The following is a 20,337-nucleotide window of genomic DNA, read 5'->3' on the forward strand; positions in this document are numbered from 1 at the left end:
GGAGAACATTGTTTAGCATTGTTTTTCATGACTCCTGTAGCGACTACTTTTATACTAGGTGCTCTTTAAACTGAGCATGACCGTTGGAACACAGCCAGCATTTTGGCAGCAATGTTAGCTTTGAGAGGAATGTTCTTCCAGTTGGTGGAAAGCAGGTTGGATGAGCTCTAATGGCTTATTGGTTTGTTCCCCCCAACCCAGGGTCCAGACAAAGCTCGCTCCCAACTTATCATCCTAGATCGTGGCTTTGACCCCACCTCTCCAGTGTTGCATGAGCTCACATTCCAAGCCATGAGCTATGATTTGCTACCCATTGAAAATGATGTCTACAAGTAAGGTTCTCTTGTTCACCTTCGGTACTGTCTGTAAGGTGTAAGGGGCACAATATGAGGACACCACCCCCTTGTGAGTGGTGTGTGTGTTGTTGCACTAGACTAAAGTGGTCTTGGGAGATTTGTGGTTGAGCATGTTGTAGAACTCCAGCCACGTTTGCTGCAGGTTGTGTGAACCAGGCTATCCTATTAACTCCTAACACACTTCCTGGGCTTGGACATAGCATGCTATGAGGACAGAGCTATTGGGCTTCACTGACCCAGGTTTGGGATTTAACGTGTTGTATAAATCCAAGCAGTGGGCATATATCATTCTGTAATCTAACCAACCTGCATTGTTTCATCAGTTAATCAGGGACCCACTTATTTAAAAATATTGTAACTGATGAAAAAAAGGGGAGGCCAGTTATTTAGGCAGCAGTTTTCAACGTGCAAAGCAGAAGAATAAGCTCCCTTCCTCCTACATAGGTCTCTTTTAGAAATTGGATCACCATGATTCCTGCATGCAAGGAGGACTTGGACTCAGTGACCTTTGAGGTCCCCATGATTCAAAGCTGTCCATCCTGGCTCTCCCCCAAACCCAGAAACATATAGATTTTCTTCCTTTCCTTTTGTTTATTCTTGTTCTCTCCTGAAATTCCTAGGTATGAGACAAGTGGCATTGGGGAGGCCCGGGTCAAAGAGGTCCTGTTGGATGAGGATGATGACCTCTGGGTTACCTTGCGCCACAAGCACATTGCTGAAGTGTCCCAGTAAGTATTCTTCTTCTCCTGCACTATGGAGCATGGAAAGCTCCACGCTGCCCACATCTCTGCCCATGTGATTTCTGATGATCTTTCATCAGAAATATTGGGGGTGGGGGGAAAAAGCAGATGAAGGTAAAGACCTCTTTGAGTGGGCCTTGACTCCTGCAAGCTTCATGGAGGCATCAGTGCACTGAACAGCGCAGAGATGGTTTTGCCATTGCTTTCTTCTGATATTTATTTTGGCTTCTTAGTCTTAACTTTCAGGACTGAGATTTCCTGGGGTCTCTCATTCAGGTACTAACTAGGTCTGACTGCCTAGTTTTTTGAGATCAGCTAAAATCAGGCTTGCACTGCCATGTGCTGTTGAGCTTGACTGCTGATGACTTCATGGACATGTCCATCCAATTTTCTTGGCCACAGCCAGGAAGTGGTTTGCCATCAGGCATCACAAAACCATTCAAGCCCACAATGAACCATCTAAGATGGATGATTCAGTTTCTCCAATGATGTTGCATATTTTAAAAATCTGCTAAGTACCAAGCATGCATCCCTTTGAAAAAGCAAACCAACCACATAATATAACCAACGGCCATTGTACGAGGTTTCAGGTTGCTATGTCCTTTTCCAAGCATTGCTTCAATTCAGATGGCCCAAACAATCCAAATCAAAGTAATGTTTCCATTTAGCTGATTGAAGGACCCAAGCGGGCTGCACTGATTCAGCCAATGGCTTGCTTTGGAAAAGGTGCTTTGATTTGCTTATTTGTCATTTCTTTCCAGAGAGGTCACCCGGTCTCTGAAAGACTTTTCTTCCAGCAAAAGGATGAATACTGGTGACAAGGTAAGACATAGACCAGAACTAGAAATGAGAAGGTTTCAGAATATGATAGATTTGGACAATTTGGACTAAGAGGGATGAAAGTAAAGCTCAAGATAGATTTTTTTTTTTTTGCTACTTCTTTGGGAAAGGGTGGGGAAAAGGGAATGGAATATCCTGGAAGAGGTTGCACTGAGCTGATTGGCTGTAATTTATAAAAGTCGATTGCTTTTATTGCATGGCAGTAGGTGTTTTAGAGCAAACGCTATTGATAGAATGAAGGAAGTAATCAGTGCAGAAAGAAGTGGGGATAAGGGAATTAAGAAACTTTGCAGGTATGATTGGAGGGAGTTAAACAAGTACCTGGGGTTTTCCCTAACATCCCTCTCTTGGATCCTGAGAACTGCCAGCTCAGTCCTCTCAACTGATAGATTTGGATTTGATCACTCTTTCAATATGGTTGTAGCATTTGATCATGGGGGGGTTCCGTGTCATTTGGAATCCAGGAGCCTCGCTGAGGATCACCCTCTCTTTGCACCTTTCAGACCACCTTGAGGGACCTTTCCCAGATGCTCAAAAAGATGCCCCAGTATCAGAAAGAACTCAGCAAGGTATGTTTCGTTGCTATCAGCTTAAACTTAAACATCCAGCCTGTGAAAGTGGAGAACCTATGGGCCTCTAGGCAATGCTGGACTACATACTGCGGCAACCCGGTTAAGAAGCTGGGAATTGCGAATGAGCCCCTTGGCTATCTCCAAGTATTGAAATTGGAAGGCCCAACTAGCAATGAAGCTGACTAGGATATGGAGGCAAATTGCTCTTCTTGGCCTAGCTTATTTCACTGGGACATTGTGAAGCTACAGTGCAAGAGAAGAGCCGTCCATTTTAGCCAGATTCTCACCTGCACGGAGGTGGATTGTAGTTCTTTCTTTTTGGCTTCATATCTTGCATGAGCTCGGCTGTTACTGAGTTTGCACACCATGGTTTATAGGTTAGGCTGTTGTACCATCTTAGCCAGTTGCGATTTGTTCAGCAAACCACAGTCTTGTGCTCCTTGAAAGGAGAAATATGAGAGACCCATTTTTCCTTTGGTTCGAGTATCTCAACAAGGCATGAGTGTTTCTTCCACTTTCTATTTCATCCTCACACTAACCCTGTGAGGCAGGATGAAGAACGACAATCTTCCTATGTAGCTGAAACGGCACCTTTTGCAAACCAGAGTGAGCTATCAACAAACCCCAAATTTGTTGAACCACAGGAACGTCGGAGGGTACAACAGGCCTGTTAATGGAGAAAGGAAACCAGAGAAACTTAGCAGAGATTAAGTGTACTCAACAGAGATGTTCAAGTGTTTGTGGGGGGCTGGGAGGGGAGGAATGTGCTAGAAAAGAGAATATTTGGCTTGCTGAGTTGCCCTTCTTCTGCTTCTGTGTTTGGCTAGTACTCCACTCATCTCCACCTGGCTGAAGACTGCATGAAGCACTACCAAGGCACCGTGGACAAACTCTGCAGAGTTGAGCAGGTACGTCTCTTAAGGCCAGCAGCAGTGAGTTGAGTGTGTGTGTGTGCCTAAAAAGGGAGAGAGTACCAATTGTGCTGATGAAAGGATGTTTGAACAAGCATTTTGTCAACTTGTGTGGTTTTTCTTTTTCCTCCTCCCCTGCATTGTAACTCTTCCAAGAATTTGGCAGACCTTTCAAGAAGTCCAAGAAACAGCTGGCTATCTTGCTGAGAGCTGCATTTCTCTATTTTATTTGACAAAGCAGTGCATTCTTGCAGGCTTACCTTGACTTGGTTGGCTGATTTTAATGGCCCACTTACACTCCCCCCTTCCCCCTCTAAGTGCAATGCCTGTATCATCTTCCAAACCTGAAGCACTCCTGGAGGCTGGACCCCTTTGTCCCCCAGTTGATCCCAACATTAGCTGGGAGGAGGAGAACTTTCTGATCAGCATGAGACAGATAAGCGCACAGAGCTGTTTTGTCCCACCAGGACCTGGCCATGGGCACGGATGCAGAAGGGGAGAAAATCAAGGATCCCATGCGTGCCATTGTCCCCATCCTGCTTGATGCCAACGTCAGCACCTATGACAAGATCCGGATCATCTTGCTGTACATCTTCCTCAAGAATGGTAGGAGAGGCTGTTGTTTGGGTTAGAGTCCAGGTGGGAGACAAGAGGATGCAGTACGTAGCGTTCCTGAGAGAAAGTGATGCAATTTCACAATGCTGCAAACTCTTCCTAAGTATAGTCACTGCTTCCATTGGTCATTGGGAAATTGGAGACAATTGTTTAAAAGTAAGAGGACTGAGGACTGGCATCTAGGGAAGAACTGAGTGCCACAGGAAATGAATGGGAGGATTGAGGCAATGGGGCCATGGAAAACAGAAGGATCAAGGGATGGAGAGCTATGGGTGGTGAATTGGTTATAAAAAAAAAAGCAGTGTCAATCCGTATTGGCTTGGAAACGTTTCGTGTGCTTTTCCTCCTCACCCTCATTTCAACATTTTTCATCTGAGGTTAAAGAGGAGACCTTCCTTTGTCCAGTGAAGGTTCAATCTCTGCCTTCCCCAGCCCAGTGGGAACTTGACATTTTTACTATTGTTCATGATGGATTAGTTTAGAGGGAGATAAAGAGGAGGAAAAGAAATCAAGCGGAGATAGGTGGAACTTTCCCATCCTTTGATGGTGCTCCTTGTTCACACAAGCCCTTTCAGAGGGACGTTGCTTTGCAAGCCTTGTCCGCATTTTCAGATTCCCAGACTGAAGTTTTTACGCTGCACCCAGCTGAAAATGATGTTAAAGCTCAGTGTGATTCACCAGTGGCCAAATGGAAGCACTGTTAAATGCATTAACTCGAAGACAACTGGGTTGAAGCTCCAGTGTAGCAAAGTTGGAGCTGTCTCCTTCTCTTCTTCACTTAAAAATGGCCCACGCTGCTGATGTTCGTTGGGATGCATGTCTGCTGACTCCATCTCCTGGAATGTGTGCATTCTCTTCCCATCCCCAGGGATCACTGAGGAAAACCTGAACAAGCTGATCCAGCATGCTCAGATCCCCCCTGAGGACAGTGAAATCATCACCAATATGGCACACCTTGGGCTACCCATCATCACAGATGTAAGTCCTTCTAGATTCTTTCAAAAGCGCTGGTGAGGTGAACGTGTCTATTTTGCTGGAATCGGCTGATCTGAGTTATGCTTGGACAGCTTGCTGCCAACTGCGGAATGAATCCAGCAGGACCAGCTCAACCATGTGGCAGACTGAAGTAACTGCCTCGGGCAGCAGATGCAGGATCGGGAGAGCCAATTTATTGCTTGGCGCTTTCTTCTAAACCCCCCAGGCTTTCCCTTGTGTTTGACCACAGAATCCGATAACTGTTGCTAGGACTCTTATCCTAGCCTGTTGCCTTTGGGGTTGTTGAAGGAAAATTCAACTGTCAATTCAAGGGTCTTTTTTCTGTGGAACAGAGAGGGGTCTTGGGCAGCAAAGTATCTTCAGTTAAGCCTGGAATTAAATGATATTTTGCAAAGGTAGTAGATAAACTTCCAGGGTAGTTGATACATTTGGTATTTTGAGAGCATGCCCAGAGTCCCTCTTTTGGAGGAGATGGGTGGTAACAAAATTTGAATAATAAGTAAATATTCTCCTAAGGTAGCTTGCCTTTGGGGCTTACACATTAATAAAAAATCTACGCTTTCAGAGAAGTATCTGTTTAGCAGGTGGCTAGCTGTTGCAGGTGAGATAGAGGAGCACGTGGTAGATTAAGAAAAGTCCACAGCAAGAATAATGGGGAAGCCAGGGGCTATGGGCTGCTATCTTCTTGTTTTTTGAGAAGTTCAGCTCCCAGCATGGAAGATGGAAGGTTTAGTCCCCAATGTCTAGAAGGCTCCAACTTGCTCTTGTGAGTGAATAAGCAGAGCCAGTGTTCTCTGAATCCATTTCCTTTCTCGTGTGCCTAGTCCACCTTACGCCGTAGAAGCAAGCCAGAACGGAAGGAACGTATCAGCGAACAGACTTACCAGCTCTCCCGATGGACTCCAGTGGTCAAAGACATCATGGAGGTACGTAATGAGGGATAGCTCTTGAGTGCGTGAACCTCTTTGCTTTATGCCTAATACACACTGCTTATCACTTGCAGAAGCCCCAGATGTGCTGATCATTTTTTCTTTCTAGGATGCTCTTGAGGATAAGTTGGACACCAAGCACTACCCATACATCTCCACCCGATCAGCTGCTTCTTTCAGCACTACAGCAGTCAGGTAGGAAGGGAGCATCCTGTCTGGGGTCTGATCTAGGAAAAGGAAGGGTCTAAATTAGGCAAGTGTAAGCTCATCAGTTGGGGAACAATGTTCCGTGGAACTCCAGAACCTTGTGTCCTTCTCTGGACCATGTTAAACCTTCTTCTAGACCAGAGGTTCCTAAATGTTTTGCATCACACCTCCTGTTAGTGTAACCTTAATGTACACACCTCCCCTAAAAATCCAAACACCAACATTTACACAAATGAACAGTGCAAATGAAACTTTGCAGAAGGTGGATTGATTGGAACAACATAACTAAAAGGTTCTTTGCGCCTCCCCAAGGGAGATACACCTCACCGTTTGGGAAACCCTGTTCTAGATTGTGCCTTTTCAGGGTTGGTTTGGAGGCCTCCAGAAATAATTCCTCCAAACCAGAAGCTTGTTGAATCTGAAGCGCCACATGTTATCCTGCCAGACTTCCCTCTTTGCAGTCTAGATTAGAAGTACTACAGTGAAAATGAGACAAGTCTGAAGACTTGGATTAGTAATATTTATTAGACAAATGGTTAAAGGGCAACACAAGAATTCCATCGGGTCTTGTTCTTTCAAATGAGATGCCTACCTATAGGCAATCTATGAAGACAATACTCTTTGTTCATTTTCTCCTGCTGTTTCAGTGTGGAGTGGAGGGGGCTTGCCTCTGTTGAGAAGACAGGGCAGTCTCCATCTAGCCATTGTTTTGATGACTACGATTCCATTGATCAGTGTGAGAAATGGCTCTCACAAACACAATGTCCAGGGCAGCTTGAACATCTCCCAGTTCTCAGAAGGGGAGTGGACTCTTCCAGAGTTGGGTGGAACACACCTTTGCACATCCCCATCTAAATTGTATATAAATAGTTACTTAACTCTCCTTGAAGGTTAAATACCCTATACTGAATGCGATTGAATATTGTAATCTATAGATGGTATTTTAAAAAAGAGAAAAGCTTGGCCAGTGAGCAGAAGCATGAGGTTGGAGGCGATAATGTCTAAAGGAACTGATGACTCATGCCAAGCCATCCATTGATAGTTCTTGCAATAAGAACTGGAGATGGACAGCGTTTAATGGATGGAAATGGACCAGATTTCCAGATGGCATCATCATTTTCCTTTCCTTTCCCTGTTTCCTTTCCATCCCCGTCCCTGGTCTTCAGTGCCCGCTACGGACATTGGCACAAGAACAAGGCTCCTGGGGAATACCGCAGTGGTCCTCGCCTCATTGTTTTCATCCTGGGGGGTGTTGGTCTGAATGAGATGCGCTGTGCCTACGAGGTGACGCAAGCCAGTGGGAAGTGGGAGGTGTTGATAGGTAAGTCCTTTTCTTGCTGGAGTCTTTGCCTCGACTCACGCTTGCTCCTCTCTGCTCTGCCTTCCACCATCTCCATCTGTCTCACCACCTCCTCAACTTTGATGCTGCCTGTTCCACAACCCAGTGCTCCAAAAAGCTCCCTGTAGGGAGCGTGCTTGCATCCACTGCCCTTTCATATTCCCCTCCCCTGCCCTCCTACAACCCTGACCAGAACATTGAGGATGATGTAGCCCTCTAGTGTTTGTGAATCAGCAGGAAAACTCAAACTGTTCTCAGGGCATGCTTCACTAGCTTAGCTGAAGACCCAATGACTCTGTTCACACTACAGACAATACTTGGGTAGAGTTGACATTGGCCAGCTCTGGTTTAAAGATGCCAGTACAGCCAATATCAAGCATTATCTGGAGAGAAGGCTGGCATGGGTTGGGGGTGACATGAACAACTATATAAGGAGTTATATCAGCCTCCAACACCACACTTAGGCCACTCCCACGAACATCTCACTTCTTTGAACTACTATCCTCCTCCTCCTCCTCCATTTTTCCCTTGGATTTTTCCCCTATTAGGAAGGTGGCTTTCCCCAAACTCACTGTCTCGGCTTCTTCCTCTGTTCTGTCCTCCTAGTTGCGTCATCTCACCCTTCTGTGTGTTCAAAGGTGTGCATGGTATGCGTCCGGCTATGTTTTAATGTTAAATTTTGCTCTTTCTGCAGTAGTGACCACTTATATGGGCGTCTTCCTTTGTTCATAGAAGACTTGCACTCTTTTGACTTATTTCTGAATGGCGAAAATTGCCTGAGCAACTTCCTTAGGTTAGCAAGCCCTAGCTCTGAGTTTTACATTTTTTTTGTTTTCAGTTTAAAGTTAGAAGTTCCTAAAGTTGTGCTGCTTGGATAGTCCCACTGGGCACAAACCAGAAAGCCCACAGCCTGGAGGGCCTACAAATTTAGCATTGCATTCATCTTTTGTTTCTAGAAAAACCTGAGAAGGCCCTGTCCTTCTCTCTTCCCTCCCTCTCAGTGCATAACCTATCACAGTTAACAAAAACTAGACTCGGTGAAAGAATACAGGTAGTCCTCACACTTACGACTGTCACAGCATCCCTGTGGTCAGGTGATCAAAATTCAGGCACTTGGCAACCACCATGTATTTACAATGGTTGCAGCATCCCGGCGTCACATGATTGCCATTGGTGACATTCCCAGCCGGCTTCTGACAAGCAGTTAATGAGGGAAGCTGGATTCACTTAACGACCATGTGATTCCCTTAATCACAGTGATCTGCTTAATGACCACAGCAAAAAGGTTGTAAAATCAGGTGTGACTCACTTAATGACCACCTTGCTTAGAGATAGAAGTTCCAGTCCCAATTGTGGTCGTAAGTTGAAGACTACCTGTAATGTTAATAGACCACATTTGCTGGGTGGGAGTGGGGAATCCCAAAGTGGGGACAGAGAAGAAACTGGGGTGACACCTCAAAGCCTCTTGGATGTGGTCAGGTTTTTTTCAAGTGGCCAAAAATATTAAGAAGGGAAGGCAGCCCCTGGATTCTTAAGGAAAGGAGTTTCAGAGCTTAGACACTGTGTCTGCATAGGTGGTATTCCAAAATAAACATGGAGGGAGGCAGTTCAAGGGACTGGGTAGAGACTAGGAGTCCCAAAGCATGGCTGAAACTTGGCAGCAACCCTGCACTTTAAAAAAATAAATAAATATTGGGGTGGGAGTTCCATGGATTAAGCAGTTAAGAACTTAACCTGGCATAGTTTAAACACACATGCATATGTTCCCTGCAGATTCAACTTTGGCAGAGGCAAGCCATGTTTCTAATAGGCTGCCTGTTCTTTCTCAGCACCCCAGTGGGATTTTTCCTCTCCCACAGCTGCTTGCTATGTCTCTGTGTGTGCACATGTGTGATTGTCTTTCTGTTGCCATTCCTGCTTCATGTGTCATCACCGGCTTCCATAGCAGTGATTTCTGGTGATATGAAATATGTTGTAAGGCTTTTTAATGACAAAAGCAAAAAAATTTGGCATGTTGCTTCTCTTTCTTTCTTTCTTTCTTTCTTTTTCTTTCACCAAGAGTTAGCCCACACTCTATTTTCTCGCAGGTTCTACTCACATTCTTACTCCCACCAAATTTCTCATGGATCTGAGACACCCCGACTTTCGAGATTCCACTAGGGTATCTTTTGACGAACAGGCTCAAACTATGGAATGAGAGCCAAAGAAAACTAAAAAGTAAAGCAATTTATATTGCGAAGAAACTTTCTTTTTTTCTTTTCTTTTCTTTTTTGGAAGGGCTTCTTTTGATAATTCCATCATCCCTTTCTCTCTTCTTGCTTCTCCATTTATTTTTATCCCCCCTCCCTTTTTCTGATTTTTTTTCCCTTTGTATGAGAAAATGTTTGCTTCAAAACTACAATTTTGAAAATGCACTTGATGCTGCTTCCATTAAAATCTGGATCATGATTTTCTTGCAACCAGAACTTGCCAAATGGCCACATCATCAGCTGTCCTTTTCCGAAAATGAATGACACCTCTTTCATTGCTCCTCTGTTCAGACAAGAATTGAGTGTGTTTGGCCATCCAGAACACCAGATCGCCCAGCTGGTTTGGGTTCACATGTACAGAGGCTTACAAACCACAGTGGTATAGTGCTGTGTGGAAACTCAACAGCTATATGAGGTTTAACATAGGCTTGGATTAACCAGTAGTGAGTATGGTTATCTGAACAGCATCCCAAATATTTCAGACGATCCTTGGCCTGATGCATTTGGGGACAGTTTTGCACCTGTAGGGTTGAAGGATGTGCCACATTTCACACTGAGAACACAGACTTTCCTCAGTTTGCCCCTTTGAATTAGGGGCCATCCAGAGTGGAAGATACATGGATGCAGACATGACTGTATTCCTGCTTTATTTTTCCCCCGATGGTGCAAATGCCTGCCTGCCTTTTATCCCTTCTGTCACTATGAAAGAGGTAGAATATGATGCTGTTCAGAAGGCAAAGACCCCCTCACTTGAATTTCGCTCAGCGCTTAAATATTAACACTGTGAGGATTTATCCCATCATTAATTCATATCTATTGTTTCGTGCATAAGGGACGCGGTGGCGCTGCGGGTTAAACCGCTGAGCTGTCGATCGGAAGGTCGGCGGTTCGAAACCGCGCGGCGGGGTGAGCTCCCATTGTTAATCCCAGCTCCTGCTCACCTAGCAGTTCGAAAACATGCAAATGTGAGTAGATCAATAGGTACCGCTTTGGCGGGAAGGTAACGGCTTTCCGTGTCGTCATGCTGGCCACATGACCCGGAAGTGTCCTATGGACAACGCCGGCTCCAAGGCTTAGAAACGGAGATGAGCACCGCCCCCTAGAGTCGGACTCGACTGGACTTTACGTCAAGGGAAACCTTTACCTTTACCTTTATTGTTTCGTGCCTTCCTGTTTTTCTCCTTGATCTGCTATGATTCAAGCAGAATTGGATGCTACAGGGGACCAGATCACTCCAAATTCTAGGTGGGGAAGTTCCGTTTTTGAATGTTTTCAACAACCACCCTCCCCTCTACAAGTGGAACCCTCTCTGTCTTGCATGGGCTAGTCTGTCCTCAGGCACCACCTGCAAACTGAAGTGGTACGGTCCATCTTGCTGTTGATTCAGATCCAGTGCTGTTGCAGCCGACCGATACGTAAGATCTGACGAGGGAAGGATTCATTCAATAGATGAATCCTGGCCTTTGTTCCTTTAGACAGAGGAAACATTTATGATGAGCAGTGCAGATGATTAGCATAATAGCTACATGGAAACCACATGATCCAGAGCAGTGCATATCTGTTCTTGCCAGAGGTTCTCCATGTTTTGGTAAAGAGACATAATCCACTTTGCTGTTTGATATACATACATACATTCATACATATTAACAGTGGTGATTGTGCATCTACTTAGGAGTATCCTATGGAATGAAATGGGGCTTGCTTCTAGGTGACTGTGTATAGGATTGCTGTCTATTGCACTAGAAGTATTGCACTGAATCCATTTGCCTCACTTCCTAAACTGAGATTCAGTGTTAGCAATGGCTTTCTACACTCCAGTCTGGGTTGACTGTTACATCTAACAAACACCTTCTGAATTAACCCTGGGGAATGGAAGAAGTGCATTCTCTGTTTTGCCTTCTGTGATCCTTTCCTAACTAGCAGGGGGTATCACCAGAAGAGATTTACCTCCTTCCCCCCAGTCTCAAGCAACTAGGGATGTTTCTCTCTCTCGTATCTCATCAGCAATTCAGGTTTTGGGCCAATATACTGAAAAGTCTGGCTTCTGGCAAAATTATCCTTTTTCATTCTTCCCCACCTCCTCCATGACTTCAAGCAATGTACATTTGCATGCATGGATAATACTCCCCCCTCCTTTAATTTGACTCTTCTAGATTAGAGGAGGAGGAGGAGGAGACTTCTTCAAAGGCTTCCCCCTGGCTACTGCATGCCCAGGCCTTGTGATCCCACATGGTCACATCTGCCACCTCTCTTGGCACATGGTGCCACAGTCCTTGAACCTCATGGCAACCGGTGCATGCCCTGACTCATTTCTTCACTGCACTTAGATCGCTGTGTGACCGTTTGTTTTTTTTCCCGATATATATATTGATTTATTTGGGGGGGGGGGGTTGGCTTTGTTTCCTTTCTAGTTATTTTTTTCTGCTGCACTAGATGTAGTTCCAGAGGCTTACATTTTGCAAACATTTCTCTTAAACTCTATGAGAGTATATATTGAAGTGTGCACGGTCTGGTTACAGGGAAGGGAGTGAGCATCGGGTGGGGCGCTGTTCCTCCTCCCTTTAAATCACAGCAAGTCTTACCATATTTGCTGATGGGTGGGCACTTTGAGATTCCCCTCCTCTATAAAACCTTCCTTTACCCCTTTTCTGACTTCAGAGTAGATACTTTGCTGGGGTTGGTGACCCTTTCAGTTTCCACAGGTCCCTGTGAAGCTTAGCTGAAACCAAAGCTTTGCAAACTTTTTGAGGGGTGGGCTGCTGGGTGTCCCCCCCAAAGTGATTGCCATGGTGGGTTCTAGCCTAGCTTCCTCTAATATGCATTTCTTGGAAAGCAAAGCGGTGCCTTTTCCCTCCTTTGAACTTTGTTTTTCTGGAGGGTAGGAATCTTTCCCAATGAAGCACTGAGCTGCAGTGACCCATCGCTATTACTTGCTCAGCATCCCTAGAGGGTCTTTGCAGGGCTCAGAAGCATTTGTAGAAATAGGTGATGCAGGAGGCTGGTGCTTTGCATTCTGACAATTTCCAGTGCCATGTATATCTCTCCCTCCCTCTTGTGTATATATACAAGAGTCAGGTGGGGCAGGGCGTCTTCTGGATGCAGAGACAATTTATTTCCGAGTATATTGCTAATTATGGATGCGGGCAGTGTTTCACCGACCTCTTGTCTTAAACTTTTCGAAGCTCAGCTTTTCAAACCTTGGGGCAAGGCACTTCCGTGTACCCATCACGGGTCACTTAAGCACATGTCTTGGGGGCCAAGGATAGCCCATGTGCAGTCATCCAGATGATGATGAATGACTGGTCCCAGCAATCCAGCTAGCTTGGCAAGGGATCATGGTAGTGCTAGTCCAGGGAGATCTGGAAAGACTCAGATAGCCCACCCCTGATTTAGACTCTGCTGCTGTTCTGTTCCTCCTTTTTGAAATCTAATTGTAGCCTTGTCTTCTCTTCCCTTCCTACTCCCACCCACCCTCCGCAGGTTCCACACACATTCTCACCCCACAGAAATTGCTGGACACGCTGAAGAAACTGACCAAAATGGATGAAGAAAGCAGCAGTTAAACACACACTCCCTCTCTCTCTCGCTCATTGTCGTTTACCTGCTCCCAAAACAGTAACATCAACCAAATCTTTGCAAATCTGGGGTCATGGCCAGATTGACTTCTTGGCATTGTCTTCAGCCTGCCTCTTCTCGAGTTTTGATGCAAGACCCCCCCCCCCCAACTTTCCCATTTCCTTCCCCTTCATTTCTTTCCCCCTTCATTTGAAGCAAAGCTAAATAAGAGAAAAAAAAATATGCATTGTGTCTAAAGGAGGGGGGGAAGAAAAGAGTAATATATTCTATAATATAGATATTATCTCTGTATGTATCCAAGAAAATAAAATGCCAGATTCAACTACCCATTTCTGAAGATCCCATCGCTTCATCATTGGCGATAAACAATGGTGGTTATATTTTCAATACTGTTTTTTTTAAATTTCATTTTGCCCTGCTTGGATGGATGAATGCTTGTGACTTATTTATGGCTCCGTGATCCCGTTACCTAACCCTGGATGCAAACTGTGAATATTGTCTCCTAGGCGTTGCAATTTGCTTGCATTTTTGGGAATACTGTAATAACTGCCCTCCTTCTGACCTTCCTCATCCCTACTCACATTGCCGTTGTTGGGATTGTCGTTTTGATTATGTATTAGTATACTTGGTTTTGTTCTGGTTTTGGTTTATTGATATGCAGCCAGGCTGGCTTTTGAGAGATATATAATATATATTTTTCTGGATGTTACTTGGTTGTTATCCTTCCTCTTCTCTTTTGGGGAATATTTTGTATTGAGTCATGTCTGCAACTGAAGCATGGCTTAACTTGCTTTCTTAAAGCCTGTCCAACAGTGAGGGATTGTTTTTCCCTGTCTCAGCATTTTGAGGTCTGCTGATGGCTTTAAATTTCGCTGAGGCATGTTGGCAAGTAAATACCTTGGAGCCTCATTGTAGTATTTTGGTGCAAAGAAATTAAAAAAAATAGAGGCACGTAATTTTGCTTCTGGAAACCATCTGTCCTTGATCTGTGAGATTTATTGCCCATTCTTCCTCTAGGGGGGCTGAGGATTTTTTCTCCCCTTGCCTTTTAGTTAATCCTACAAGAGTCTTGCAAGAAATGATACTGAGAGAGAGGAAGAGAATCTATGCCCTAAGTCATGCAAATAATCCACTTGAGTTAATTTTAAGCAGCCGAAATGCATAGATTACCAGTATGGCTCAAATCTGCTGTGTGTTTCGGGGTTCTCAAAACCTTGCTCCCTTCCAGCTGTTTTTTGGTCTCCATCTTCCTTGTGTGAGCTTAAAGAAGGAATCTCTATCCATTCAGGTAGACTGTTTCATGGTTGGATGATTGGCCAAATAAGAGTTTTTAGTCTTCAGGGTAGAACTTCTCCTGCCTTTTAGAAGATGCGGGGGGCCTGTACAGCTCAGTTGTACTGTAGCCCCCATATTTCAGCAAGCGAGTGTGATGTCCCACTTCCCAAGACCTTAATGCAGTTTTGGGAGGAAGCCGGAGATACTCCAGTAGTCTCATCGCTGTTACTTTCTAAAACCTGGTTTTGAACTATAGGAATCCACCCAGCTTTGAAAGCTGAAACCTGTAGTGAAAGGAGACATGTTGATGCACTTGAAGAATGGTTGCCTAGATAAGGCCGTGCAGATGTCTCCAGAACGTAGGGCTGATCTTCGCTTTGTCTGCCTTAGGGTTGAACTGAATTGAAAATGGGCTTTTGGGGGGTTGTTTTTCTTACCCCTGTTCTCGGTGTCCAGTGCGAAAGCATGAATTCATTTGGCATTTGTAGGACCTGGTGATTGAATGCACCCCTTTTCTGGGTTTGCACAATAGCCTGAAACTAAGGAAATGGCCTGAGTTTGCACAAAATGCTCACCCACCCAAAGTCAGGACCCATGGTTGGCTCTAGTCAAACTGCCCCTGTTGTGGAAATGCATCCCTGCTAGGTCTCTGTCTGACCATTTGCCTGTGTTATCTTAATGAAGCCTATATTTGCAGGCTGCTGGACATCAGCAGGATGGAGGACTTTGGCTTTAAGTAACTGGGATTAGTCTGTGTTGAGATACAAATCCAGAATATGTAAGGGTAGGAGTAGGGTTCTCAGGACTGCCCAAATAAGGAAAAAAAGAAAACAGTTGAAATATCCATGGAAAGCATTTCTCCTTGACCCTTAAAACTTAAATGTAGCTAGACTTCTCAGGGGCCTTTGATCTTATTCAAAGCAAACTTCTCTAAAATTGAAAGTAATTTTTAATGAGGAAACAACACTCATTCCCCAAACCTTTTTATTTGGACACGGTGGATGCAGAATTTAACCCCAATGCTTTCAAGCGGGGTATTGTTTATTCTCTTCCAATTCTTGCTTGGACCACACCTCCCAGGATCCTTCACTTTTGGCCACCCTGGCTGAGGCTTCTAGGATGTGTAGTTCAGCAGCATCTGGAGGGCCACCCATCCAAAAGTGGGCTGATTTGTTTTACTTCCTTTATCCCTAACACTGAACATTTTTTCTCCTCTCTCTCTCTCTAGCCTTCCACCACTGTCAACTAGTAATGAAACATTGCTGGCAGTGGTTAGCACCAGAATAAACCTCGCTTTCCCTTTTACAGATCTGATTTCCATTTCCCCTTCTCTTGTTACAGGCTATGTGCATAAATTAAATGTGTCTTGTAATGTTAGTGCAAGCTTGGAGTAAAGTGGTTTACAGACTCCTTTCCATGCTTCTCTTCATTGACCTTCCCTTGACGGCTGCATTAGCTTACGGTGACTTTGTGAGGAGGGGGTGAAGGTTAATATTTTCCTTCCCTTTTATTCTTTTGGGTTACCCCCTCCCCCTCCTCACCTACTGCAGGGCATTGACTTCTCATCCCAGAAAATACCAGCAGAGGGAAGAAGGGGGGGGGACCCTTTTATTGTTTATATCTTTGCATCTACTTCTTCCTTGTGCTTAATATTACACATCCTTAGGGCAAATGTCAATTTTGCACTATGTCAGTTTTGCACTGGTAATTGTGTAGCATCTCCCCTTCTCGGCCTCCCCGTGCATAAATCTTTTATTTAGCACTGTGGCTCTTCAGGATTACTCTCTCCTTGTTTGTTTTCGGGATTTTTTTTGTTTAGTTTTTTAAATTGTTATTTCTATTCAAATGATTTATTATTGAAAGGAAAGGGGGGGAAAGCTCCACACTCACACACGAAAGGGAACTAAATTTTGTCATTAGAAGCTGTTTGATTTCTTGAAATGTCAATGCTGAAGCACAAAATGTGTTATTTCTGTATCGCTGTTCTGTATTTTAAAAGCACTCAAGAGTTAATAAAATTTGCTGTCCTGTCCAATGAAGTAAGAAAGGATTGAGTGGCTGGTTGTGAGAAGTATCTGATGAGAAAACTATAAGAAAACGCTGGATTAATTTAGAGGTTTTTCTGTTGTATCAAATGTTCTGAACACTTACCAAAAATGGATGAATTTGTCAGTTTCCATTTGGCTCAGTTTTTTTTTTCCCTTTCAAGAACATTTGTCAGTTTCATGCTGCTTCTCTTTTTTCCATTTCAAATCCATTCTTTACCTTGATTTTTGTTTTTCAGGAGTTGCATGAAAACACATAGCCCTAACCATTTCCCTTGATAGAGAGCCAGTTTGGTCTAGTGGTTAAGGTGCTGGGCTAGAAACCAGGAGTCTGTGAGTTCTAGTCCCACCTTAGGCATGAAAGCAGGCTGGGTGACCTTGGGCCAGTCCCCCTCTCTCAGCCCAAGAGCCAATCAGGTGTGGTTTGAGAGTTCTAGTCCCACCTTAGGAGTGAAAGCCGGCTGGGTGCCCTTGCGCCAGTCACTCTCTCTCAGCCCAGCTCGGTGCAATGTAGACTAGCCTCCTCGTGGTGCAACCCAGGCAATGTGACTTGTTACAACTAAATAGTCTACACATCTGGCTGCTGGACCTCACCAGGATTTCCCAGCAAGAAAAGCAGCATGAACAGCAAACTACTATGCCATACAATTAAAAAGAAAAGCCCTTGATTTATGCACTTTGCATGCAATTTTCCTAACTCATGTGTTTTACAAGTGTTCTTCTCAAATGTTGTCTTTTTTCATATGTTCGCCACTAATACATTCATTTTTGCATTTGGGCTTTTTCCCAGCATATCAATTTCCTGGGAAAACTGCTTGCTATAACTTAGAGAAGGGCAAATACTGAAGGATAAAGTTTGGGTTTCTGTATCAGCTGCTGGAAAGCTTTTTCCTTGCTTCAGAAATGGTAAGTAAAGCTGGAATGTGTATTTCTTCTGTCACATATATATCACGTATTCAATACTTCGGGCACATGGTGTTAACATGTGGTGGTGGTGGTGGTGGTGTGCATGGTTCAGGACCTGAATGGTCAGATTTGTGAATCAAGCATTCAGGTCCCTTTAGCTTTGCAAATGGATCAGTCCCATTCTGGAAAATGGATTGTCCCTCTCAGAGGCCTCCTGTTGGGGTCTAATTTGGCTGAATTGAAACACTGAACTTAATATCCGTATGCCCATCAGAACTTTGATTTTCCTGCATGCAAATGCTGCTAGAAGCAGGTATATAGGAGGTTATCATGGTTTGTCACTCCAAAAGGCTCCTCTGTTATATAAAACTCAAGCTGTGAGAATCTTTAAAGCCCAACACCATTTTAGGGTCTTGGTTTGAGAAGCCTGTTAAATGGGCTTTCCATGAGAGAGAGGTTTTAAATTGAGACAGCTGCGTATTTGAACAAAGGGTGAATTGAGAGAAAGTAAATAGAGAACCAGGGCAAGGAACACAGAAGTCTGTTGGGGGTTTTCAGACAGTGCTGAAGATGGTTCATAGCTCTGGATTTTGTTGGCTGGGTTGTGTAGTTTCCCCTCACCCATTTTTCCCCTCCCAAAGATTTTTTTTGGGGGGGGGGGGTAACTTCCAAAAGTCTTACGCTTATACTGCTGCTTCTGAAGAATCCCTCCAAATCTACCTGCAGCCTATCAGTGCCATTGTGAGGGCAACCGATATTCAAAAACCATCTTCTTTCTTTGTGCGCTCCTAAAACAATTTGCTGATGATGCTCAGGAAGAAAACAAGGTTGATCAAAGTACATTGTGGCTTTTATTAACAGAAAGACATAATTACCCCACTCATTTAACGATTTAATGAAAAACGCAGCTACTGTTGAAGAAAAGGAGAATGCTACAATGCTGGCCTTTTCACAATTCTGATTGCAATGGCTGCAAATAATAATTAGGGAACTTCCATGGATGGCAATGAAAGCGTTCCGATGTCCCATTCTTAGAATCAGAAAGTGTTTGTGGGCTCCAAGTGGAACTTGGCATGACCTTCAGGGGGTGAGAATGGGAGTTGCTGCCCCTGTTTTTGAGAGGAGAGAGCAATTAATGGGGCAGAAAGAGGAGTAAGTTTTCCTCTCGCATTAGAAATGCTTCCATGCAAATGGGAACATTCCATGGTTCAAACTCACAGTTCCCCTCTCTGCTTTCTAAATTAACATACACAACATACCTAGGATGATAATTTCCAAAGTAGCCAGAAAGTGTCTTGGAAAACCCTGCTGTGCAGAACCATTCTAGCCGTGCTAACTTTCTATGTGCTAAAGAGATTAAACATTATTTTTTAAAATGAGGGAAAACAGGCCTGAACTCTGCCAGCTTCCTGCGATGTGTGACCCAATTTTTGTGGCTCCCACAGCTACAGTACCAGGGGTTTAAAATGTTGGGCTCAAAAATAGATTCGGGGTTGGCTGGAGGGCAACACGTAGGAAGACACAGTGTGGCAACTCTAATCCATTTATTAGGAACTTATTACCGTGTGGCTACTTGGGAATCCAATGGGTATATTACTGCTGGAGGCTGTGACCTAAATTAGGAGTGGGCAGATTTCTGGAGACAACCTACTTTACAGATGGACTCAATGCCAAATAATAAGGAAGAAGGCGACTCCACGCAATCACTCAATTTGAGAATTTGCAACCAGTAACAGTCCCAATTATTATTCACATCGTTTCCTCCCCAGCGTTGTTCTTTAGCAGTCCATTTTTCCATCTTAATCTCCAGTGGCTGTATTTACATGGTATGCTAAACCACTAAAACCTCTTGCATAAACAAGGTTAACCCTGATTCAAATCAACATGCTCTACCAATGTTGCCGCTGCTCTTGACCAAAATGTTTTCATAACCTGGGGAAAGGATGCCATTTTCAGGGCTTGGAAATCAACCTGGAGGGAATTGTCAGAGGGAACCAGTATTTGAGCAAATGCACAAAACAGCTGGGCCCAGACTGTGGATTCCATATTGATTTCCTCATAAATTAATAGTGCCCGAGATCCAAAGAACAGGTTCCTGGTTAAGACTACAGGAGGAAGCCTACGGCTTCCCACCAGACATTTTACGCTACAGTTCCCATACAGCCAAGTCAACATAGCCATGGAAGTTGCAGTCCAAAACAGGCAGAGGACTCCATACCAGAGGAAAAACATAAAACAGTACAATTTGCAATAGGGAAACATTGCTTAAAAATTTAAAGATGAGTTTTAAAAATGGCAAATCAGGGCTCTCAGCTGGAACAGCAGATTTTTAACATACATACATACATACATTCTGATTGCAAGTACCTTTACACAACCATTTCATCTTTCTCTCAGAACAGACAAAAATGAAGGAATGTCTTCTCCAAATGCACACTGGTCTTAGCAAATTCAGCACCATCTGCTTTCCAATCCCTTTGAGGCATGTTCTCCCTCTCGCACACACCTCTTTGTCCACATTGAATCAGTGATTCAGCTTGCATTTTGAGTGATTCACCCACACCATATATCATCACATGCATATTGTAAAAGGAAAGTGAGTTGTGTTATTGTGTTAAGCTTTCAGCTCTTTGGGTAGCCAGAAGAAGTTCTAGTAGGCAACCTTCAGCTTATTGATGGCATGCTGGGTGCCTCTAAGTAGACAGCAGCAGATATTGATTGATGGCATGGAAAAGTTGGCTCTTGCTCAAGGAAGGTCATCTGCTTGGGAGAGAAGATGGG

At 44.2% G+C, this 20,337-nt stretch overlaps 1 protein-coding gene across 2 annotated transcripts in view; it reads left to right on the forward strand.

Annotated features, from left to right (window-relative positions):
• Positions 1–13,659, forward strand: part of STXBP1 (syntaxin binding protein 1) — a 28,026-nt gene extending 14,367 nt beyond the window's left edge. Inside the window, exons 9-20 of one of the 2 annotated variants that reach the window (XM_063315996.1) lie at positions 202–332; positions 977–1,084; positions 1,858–1,918; positions 2,440–2,505; positions 3,336–3,416; positions 3,887–4,025; positions 4,903–5,012; positions 5,855–5,956; positions 6,069–6,154; positions 7,333–7,487; positions 9,593–9,722; positions 13,235–13,323. In XM_063315996.1, coding sequence (XP_063172066.1) covers positions 202–332; positions 977–1,084; positions 1,858–1,918; positions 2,440–2,505; positions 3,336–3,416; positions 3,887–4,025; positions 4,903–5,012; positions 5,855–5,956; positions 6,069–6,154; positions 7,333–7,487; positions 9,593–9,702 — 1,149 coding nt within the window. In that variant the 3' untranslated portion in view covers positions 9,703–9,722; positions 13,235–13,323. Of the gene's footprint in view, positions 1–201; positions 333–976; positions 1,085–1,857; positions 1,919–2,439; positions 2,506–3,335; positions 3,417–3,886; positions 4,026–4,902; positions 5,013–5,854; positions 5,957–6,068; positions 6,155–7,332; positions 7,488–9,592; positions 9,723–13,234 lie in introns of both variants that reach the window. The other variant, XM_063315995.1, reaches the window with a different exon arrangement.
• Positions 13,660–20,337: the final 6,678 nt, after the last annotated feature.

Source organism: Candoia aspera, chromosome 16 (genome assembly GCF_035149785.1).
Source record: "Candoia aspera isolate rCanAsp1 chromosome 16, rCanAsp1.hap2, whole genome shotgun sequence".
NCBI lineage: Eukaryota > Metazoa > Chordata > Lepidosauria > Squamata > Boidae > Candoia > Candoia aspera.